The following is an 8,677-nucleotide window of genomic DNA, read 5'->3' on the forward strand; positions in this document are numbered from 1 at the left end:
CAGGAGACAGTGTCTCAGGTCCTCCAGAGACATGTATTATAATCCTTACTGTGGACAGTGGGACCGACCCTTTCAAATTAACTCAACCCCTCAACGTCCCCCACAGCAGCTGTTAATGGTGAGAGACAGCATGTCCTACCTCACAGCTCCACACAGAGAACATGCTCCTCCAGTTGGTCTAGAAGCTTCCTCTTCTTCCCTCATGGCATCCATTGAGGCTGTATTCAAATCCTCCCGTTTTTAGGTTTTCTTCCGTTTTTAAAGTGTTCCAGTGCTGCTTGTCTGTAAATCCATGGGTAGCTGCAGTAATCAACTACTAGTCGCTAATTCGGCATCCAACATGGGAGCCAGTCTTCCAAAAATGTGACCAAATATCGCAAAACTTGGCTCCAGTGGTCCGGAGCCCACAGCTGACTCGCTCACACAGCAACATTACACTTCCTGTTTACATTCCCAAAGGACTCGGAACTCTGGGAACTGGAGTTCCAAAACCTTCGAAATGTCAAACTATTCCTTCAAGAATTCAACCATCTGTACCTTTGACATGTTTGTATAACTTTATGTATATCTATAATCTATTTGTTTATCTATAGATAAATATAGTATTCCTGTTAAATGTACTTCCTGTTGATCACCACCAGAGACATTTAAAAACAGATATTTTTTCTCACCACTGACATAATAATGGTGAAAAACTCTGGACGTCTTTGGAGGTTATGACATTAGAGGTGAGATAATATATTTTAATTTCCAGTTTCCCTGGTTTCATTGTAGATTAAAGAAAGAGCCGTCAGTGATAATATTCTCACCATGACCCATAAATCCATCTTAAGGCCAAGAGTACACTCGTTGTTCCTCTAATTGTATTATGCATAAATGGTAATAAAAGTTTAATAATTATTTTATAATTCATAAAATAAAACGTTAAAAAACCTGTGAAGGCTCAGTGACTGAGTTCCAGCTGTCAGCTGTTTCTGGTGTAATGGCGCCCTCTGGTGGTGATCAACAGAAACTACAAGCAGAACTACAGACACGTTTTTCCTCTAAGTTTTATTTTGCCTAAAATTGATCAATTTAAAAAATTTGAATCTAATGAAGTAGTAAAATTTAATATACCTCTTTCGAGATGTTGTTAATGGCAAAGAAGTTAAATGATTCATAAAATAAAACCTTTGAAGGTTCAGTGACTGAGTTCCACCTGTCATCTGTTTCTGGTGTAATGGCGCCCTCTGGTGGTGATCAACATGAACTACAAGCAGAGCTGCAGACACGTTTTTAATCTGTATTGAAAGATTCAGCTGATACTTTAACAAGCATTCTTTTATTTTTGGAGAAATAAATTCCTGATTTAAATATCCTCCAGAGTAGAGAAGGGTCCCTTTCTGAGCTGTGAGTGGACAGACAGGTGGGCGGGCTGCTGTGTGAGTGTGTTCAAAGGACAAAGTTCCCCCTCGTGCATCAACAGCAGCTTTCTGCACCGAGCTGCAGAGCAAACGCGTTCCTGTTGGGAGAGAGAGAGGGAACAAAGATCATCTCCCTCAGACTCAGAGGACATGGCTGAGGAGAAGAAGAAGAAGAAGAAAGCCATTTTGTTTAACTTGTGGGGAGTTGCGGTCTCTTCCAGACCTCGTGCAGTTTTCCATAAACTTGAGGAGCTACACAAGCTGCCAGGGTAAGGACCAGTTGTCTCTGCACTGTAAAAAATGACCAGTCCAGATCAAATTAAAGGTGTTATGTCTGTAACAAACACCATGCATGCTACATTAAAATACAGTTCATAATTAAATGATCTATCAAAGCAGGAACGTGACTGGAATATGCACCCAGTTTGATAAATCTTTATTTAAATTAGAACAAGTCTGTTATGTCAGTCAGTGAAATAATTCAGTATTTGACTTTAATCTTCCTTAATCTGCTGTTATTTTAGACACACAGAAGGTTTACATGACAGGTGTCAAGCAGTTGTCTGAACTTGTTCCCCGAAAATCAGGTTAAACCGTCTCTGAACAAGTATGTTGTCCAGCAAGCTGAACCTAATCATTACTCTTATCTGATTATAACAGACACACTCCCAGTTCTATTCAATACTGAGGATGAACGTAGTAAAGTAACCCCGCCCACACCAGTTTCCAGCCTCCCACCCTCCACTTCTTTCTCATATTAATCAGACACCTTTTTTCATTTCTTTAATCCCGTTCATTTAAAAACTCTTTGTTAAATTGTCTCTTGCTTCAAACCAAACCTCATAAAAGACCTGATCCCTGTCCTAGGAAATGTTTATCTTTATGACAACGCTACAACATTACTCACAAAACAACATTAACAACATTAACAATACTACATTACTCCAAGTTACAAGCCACATTAAAAACACTTTAGTTTTCTTTTACAAATACAGAGAGAGCTTGCCATGCAGAGAAACCTTCCCCTGTACTTTTAGTGTGTGTGTTAGTGTGTGTGTGTGTTAGAGGGTTAGTGTGTGTGTTAGTGTTTGTGTTAGAGGGTTATTGTGTATGTTAGTGTGTGTATGTTAGTGTGTGTATGTGTTATTGTGTTTGTTAGTGTTAGTGTGTGTGTGTGTGTTAGAGGGTTATTGTGTATGTTAGTGTGTGTATGTTAGTGTGTGTGTGTTGTGTGCGTTAGTGTGTTTGTTAGTGTGTGTGTTAGTGCGTGTGTTAGAGTGTATGTTATAGTGTGTATTTTAGAGGGTTAGTGTGTATTTTAGAGGGTTAGTGTGTATGTTGTTGTGTGTATTATTGTGTATGTTGTTGTGTGTATTATTGTGTGTGTTGTTGTGTGTATTATTGTGTATGTTATTGTGTATTTTTAAGAAGAAACTGATCTCTATCTGACATATTAAAGCTGTTTTGAGGGTAAAAGTCGAACTAGTCACCAGACTAAAAGTACCACCTTTAATAAAAAAACTTAACCTCAACCCACAATCTCTAAGCAATTACAGATCAAACCAAATCGCTCCCTCATGTCCAAACAACCCACTAACAGCCCACCTACCCACTCATCACCTCCCTGATGAGTTTGACACTAACTAGGGCAACTAATGACCTACTAGATGCAATGACCTTTGTCCGGGTTTTTCTGTCTTGCTGCCACTATACGTCAGTGCTGCCGTTGACACTTTGGACCACGACGTCCCCCTTAAAAAGCCTCGAGAACCTCTTTGGTCTCAACGTCAGGCACTTTCCTGAGTAATACTACACAAAGAGTTACAATAAATAATAATATATACACGTCTTCTTGCTCTGATTATCTTAACATGTTTTCTTCAGACTAGTGGAAAGAAACATTTGTTTTACTACACTTTGTCTGTTTGTGTCTGTAGGTTTCTCCTAAATTCATGAAAAGTTAGCATTAGATAATGCCTCATTTGCATATTTAAACATCACATTTCTGACACTTGTAATATAAAACGTATTTCTCTTAATGTAGCCTCAGCACTTGGGAGGTTTCACGTTGACATCTGTTAAATATTTAACCCTTTGCACCTGTAGTGTCTCGCCTTAAACCTGTTGTCTGTCTCTCTGGGGGTGTCAGTGGTTTTCTGTCCAGCGTGGCGTCCCAGAAGGACGGTGCCATGAGGCGGGCGGAGAGAGGCGAGATAACGCTGTCTCAGGTGGGTGGAGACACGCACGCCACTTACTCCCAAAATACCAAAATACCAAAATAAATAAAATTGATTTACTGATGGTAACAGATTATGGAGCCTTTTACACGGCTTCTTTACTGCATCCTTATAACTGTGTGTGTGTGTGTGTGTGTGTGTGTGTGTGTGTGTGTGTGTGTGTGTGTGTGTGTGTGTGTGTGTGTGTGTGTGTGTGTGTGTGTGTGTGTGTAGATGATCCCGGCGTTCGAGGCGGAGGTTGTGAAGGAGGCAAAGGTCAAGGGTGTGACCCTGCCGTCTGATTGGTCGGTCAGAGCCCTGCTGCAGGAACTCAGAGACGCGATGACGGACGTCCAACGAGCCGTGCTGAAGACGGCTGCCCGTCTGCGTCACAGTGGTACACACACTGACACACACATTTGTGTATTTACGTTATTGGCCAACTGACTATACTGATATAATGCTTTATAGTATTTAGTAAATAGTACTTTTTATTTCCCAACAACACACTATGGCAGTCAACACAATGAACTCTACAGGCTCTAAAGATGAGTTTTAAATGAACAGAACATGTTAAAAAAGAAAAGAATAGCATGAGAGAAATAAAATATAAATGTATGTATACATCCTAAAATATAGCACCTATGCTAGTCGTTTCCCATGCCTAAATGTAGCGACTTAGCCAGCTTCCCGTCTAGTTTCGTGTAAAGCAAATAGCTTTAAAACAGGGTCTAAAAGACAGAAATGTCGAGTGAGATCTCCAGAGGTCCAGCTCTTATTTTAGGGTTAAAAGATGTAAACAGGAAGCAGATTGTCGGTGGAAAACCATGGACGTAGAAGTTTAACCCTGATGTTGTCCTCGGGTCAAATTGGACCAGTTTTCAGTTTTTTTTAATCACAAAAAATGGGCGCTGAACATGTCAACATTAGAAAATATCAAATAAAAAGCACCACCAACGTTGACAAAGGTAAAAAAAAATGGAGGAAAAAGTGATAATAGTGTCAAATTTGACCAGTTTTCAGTTTTTTTAACACAAAAAATGGGCGCTGAAAATGTCAACATAAGAAAATATCAAATAAAAAGCACCCATAACGTTGACAAAGTGACAAAAATGGAGGAAAGAAGCGATAATAGTGTTGATTTTTGATGGTTGGCGGGAAGACAACACAAGGGTTAAGATGCAGAAAATAGTGAAAAATGAGAGCGGGGATTTATTATCTTGGAGTGAGGACGCGGTGGATCTGTTACTGAAAGGTCTGGAAGCCATCTAACCGGTAGACCGTCCAGACTACAAAGCAAAGCAGTGTTTTAAAACCAAGACGGCAGCACGATTCCCAAATATCTACGTTCTAGGAGCTCTGAAACGTGTGAATACGAGGCCTAAATATAGCGAAAGATGCTAGTTTTTAACCCAAAACGCAGCAGTGTAGACGGGACTGACCAGGCTTCCTGCTCCCGTACCCTCAGGCTTACTGACAGCCGTGCTGGCCAATCACTGGCTAGATGACAGCGCCGCCGGAGACGATCCCGCCCGCCTTCTCTCGCTGCTGGGCGGCCATTTTGACCTGGTCCTCCAGTCGTGTCGCTCGGGTCACAGGGTCCCCGAGCCCGCCATGTTCGTCTCCGCTCTGCAGCACCTGGGAGTGACATCACAACAGGTAGACTGGAGACATTTCAATGACTCGGCCCCAAAAAGAAGCAGAATAAAATGAGTCGAACCTCCATTTTGTGGATGTCCCCAAAGTGTTGCATGATGGGAGAACACTGTTGGAACTTGGTTTAAACTGGATTTGTATAGTATAGTGGTTTTATAGTATGATCAGCTGATATTAGAGCGGCAAAGATTAATTAATCAATATACTTAATCACTAACTATTTTGATAATTGATTAATTGGGTTGAGTCTTATTTAAAAAAAATTCTCTGATGTCAGCTTGTTAAATGTGAATATCTTCTAGTTTCTTCTCTCCTCTGTGACAGTAGACTGAATATCTTTGACTTTTGGACAAAACAAGACATTTGAGGACGTCGTCTTGGGCTTTTTGGGAAACACAGATCCACATTTTTCACCATTTTCTGACACTTTAGAGACCGAACAACTCATCTATTCATCCAGAAAACAGTTAAAATACTTGTTAGCTGTAACTGCTATCCCAATGCTAACCTTAGACTAACCTTCCTTCTGTCTGCTCGTTACACTGAAACAGGAAGCTGCTCCTGTTTAAATCTGCACACATTTTGATGCTAAGCTTCCCGTTAGTGTTACTAATGACTGCTGATTTCCTCTCTTCTTATTCAGCTGTTGTTTTAAGGGATCTTTGTCTCTTTCTGTCTGTTGTCAGTCTGGTTGAACCGTTGTACAGCGTTTTGATCTCCATGTAAAAGCAAAGAACATGTACTCGTAAAAGGGACTTTCTACAAACTAAAAGCTGTATATCATGGAACTGGACACTCAGCCCAGTGAGCCGGTCTTGTTTCAGGCGCTGTGGTTGGATGCAGACGAGGAAGGCGTGAAGGCAGCAGAGGCAGCGGGGATGACGGCCATCTTGGTGGAAAACCTGTACGACGCTCTGAACAAGCTGGCTGGCTTTACTGGGGTTCAGGTGTGGACCAGAACAGTTCATCCTTTACTTTAAGGGGAAGGAAAAGAAAAACAAGGACTGGATGAAAAACAAAGGAATTGTCTCCAAGAAATGACCTACTTTGATGAGTACAGCCAACAGTTCACCAGTGCATATAAGCTAATATATGCTATTTAATAAATACGATGCTACCTATATCGAGTCATTATGCTACTTAAATCGAGTCATTATGCTAACTAAATCGAGTCATTATGCTAACAAAATTAAGTCATTATGCTAACTAAATTGCTAACCTGTGTGTGTGTGTGTGTGTGTGTGTTTGTGTGTGTTGTGTGTGTTTCAGGCTATTGGAGCAGACGGTCCTCCGCCATCCTGCAGCCCCGCTGAAGTGTCTCACGGATACGTCACCATCAGGGTTTGTCTCGCACTGCCGTCCTTCCTCCACAGGGCTGTGGAGGAAGGTTTGGCTACACCACAGATGCATTCTGGGATATAGGAGAAAGCCCCGGACGCAGGGCGGCTGCTCTGCATAATAGTCTCAGGAAGGAACTTGTTTTTGTGGAAAATTTGCACATCACAAAGGAAAAGGCCATTTACAAAATTAAATCAAGTTAACTGTTCATAGAACATAGTTACGTGAGCTATTTAAATCAGCTGCATACATGGTTGAACCTGATTGGCTCTTACAGTGTATTGCAATCATTCCCCAAAAAAAAGGAGCATGCGGGCCTTGTTGCAAGATCCAAATTTCCTTAAAAACCTGACGTTTTCAGCGTGTAGCTCGCTTGCTCGAGGTTTGTTGTTATCTTCCAAAGAGAAGGAGGTTTGAGTTGAAATGTTGTTTTCATGTGACATTAATGAGAGAGTGTGTGTGTGTGTGTGTGTGTGTGTGTGTGTGTGTCTCAGCCTGGCGTGAGGACTCATTTTGTTGAGATGGGCTCAGGTCCACCAGTGCTGCTGTGTCACGGCTTCCCTGAGAGCTGGTACTCCTGGAGATACCAGGTAACATCAGAACAGCGCTGCTAAAAACAAGCAGATACGAGGTTTTTCTACCTGTCTGCTGAAGGTCTCTCGCTCTCTCTCTCGCTCTCCCCCTCGCTCTCTCAGATCCCGGCCGTGGCAGCAGCTGGTTTCAGGGTGCTGGCTCTGGACATGAAGGGGTACGGAGAGTCCACAGCGCCACCAGGTGAACTACCAATCAAAGAGCACCATCATAACTTATTACAAATAATCAAGCAATGTATATAATATGTATAATATTAATGTAACGTGTATAATATGAATGCATATTGTAGGAAAACATCATTCACATTCACAATGTTGTGTGTGTGTGTGTATGTATATATATATATATATATATATATATATATATATATATATATATATATATATATATATATATATATATATATATATATATATATATATATATATATATATATGTGTGTGTGTGTGTGTGTGTGTTACAATAAATGTAGAGTAAAGGATCTGAATACTTCCAGCGCTGCATCTTAAATGTTTTTTTTTATTTATTTGTATATTTTCCTGTTGTTTCTCCTCTAACAGACGTAGAAGAATATTCTCAGGAGAGGCTTTGCGAGGTACAAACTCCCTAACACACACTTCATTAAATCTAAAAATCACAGAAATATTTAAAGAAATCTTCTCTACATTTAACAGGAAATGTGAATTTCTTCCACAGAAAGACACACCATAGTTTTTAGGTCTCTAAATAAGCTGATTTGCTCCTGAAATTAATGCAACTGAGCTTTCACAGACAGACATATGTATTATAAATATATATAGTATTATTTAAATATGCTTAAATAAAAAAATATTAAATACCATTGAACATGCTGTCTTTCCCCAGGATTTAATCACATTTATGGACAAAATGGTGAGTAAACAACACATTAACTGACCCACTAATTAATGTTGAATTAAATGATGAACAGAGTTAGAATTAAAGGGTGATTAGTGCATAAACAGGTCAGGCTACACCTACACTACGACGTTTTTACTTTTAAAGTTACTTTTAAGCAGCGTTTTGAGACCAAAACCATCTCCGTCCACACAAGAGTTTTATCTCCAGAAGCAGAACTAATGTCCGTCCATATTAACACGTCTAACGACAAATATCACACAACCATACGCATGAGACTGAGATAAGATGTTCAATAAACCCAAACGAAGCAGTGTAGAAGCAGCTTAAGTTTCTATGTATTTGACTGCAGTAAAATCTTAAAACTCGCCGCAGATAGGTGGTTGTCTCACTTATGTTTGTTGTCCATCTTGTCGTCCATCTTTTCGTCCATGTGGTCATCCATGTTTGTTGTCCATGTTGTTGTCCATGTTTGTCGTCCATGTTTGTTGTCCATGTTTGTTGTCCATGTGGTCGTCCATGTTTGTTGTCCATGTTGTTGTCCATGTTTGTCGTCCATGTTGTTGTCCATGTTTGTTGTCCATGTTTGTCGTC

General features: G+C 40.3%; 1 protein-coding gene across 1 annotated transcript in view; it reads left to right on the top strand.

The window, feature by feature from the left end:
• Positions 1 to 1,428: 1,428 nt before the first annotated feature.
• ephx2 (epoxide hydrolase 2, cytoplasmic) overlaps positions 1,429 to 8,677 on the top strand; it is a 10,407-nt gene continuing 3,158 nt past the window's right edge. Inside the window, exons 1-10 of the mRNA XM_034865167.1 lie at positions 1,429 to 1,672; positions 3,553 to 3,631; positions 3,854 to 4,016; positions 5,088 to 5,278; positions 6,100 to 6,222; positions 6,545 to 6,616; positions 7,108 to 7,203; positions 7,309 to 7,387; positions 7,768 to 7,802; positions 8,072 to 8,098. Of these exons, the coding sequence (XP_034721058.1) occupies positions 1,554 to 1,672; positions 3,553 to 3,631; positions 3,854 to 4,016; positions 5,088 to 5,278; positions 6,100 to 6,222; positions 6,545 to 6,616; positions 7,108 to 7,203; positions 7,309 to 7,387; positions 7,768 to 7,802; positions 8,072 to 8,098 (984 nt within the window). The 5' untranslated portion in view covers positions 1,429 to 1,553. The remainder of the gene's footprint in view (positions 1,673 to 3,552; positions 3,632 to 3,853; positions 4,017 to 5,087; positions 5,279 to 6,099; positions 6,223 to 6,544; positions 6,617 to 7,107; positions 7,204 to 7,308; positions 7,388 to 7,767; positions 7,803 to 8,071; positions 8,099 to 8,677) is intronic.

The sequence above is a fragment of the Etheostoma cragini genome, chromosome 24 (assembly GCF_013103735.1).
Source record: "Etheostoma cragini isolate CJK2018 chromosome 24, CSU_Ecrag_1.0, whole genome shotgun sequence".
NCBI lineage: Eukaryota > Metazoa > Chordata > Actinopteri > Perciformes > Percidae > Etheostoma > Etheostoma cragini.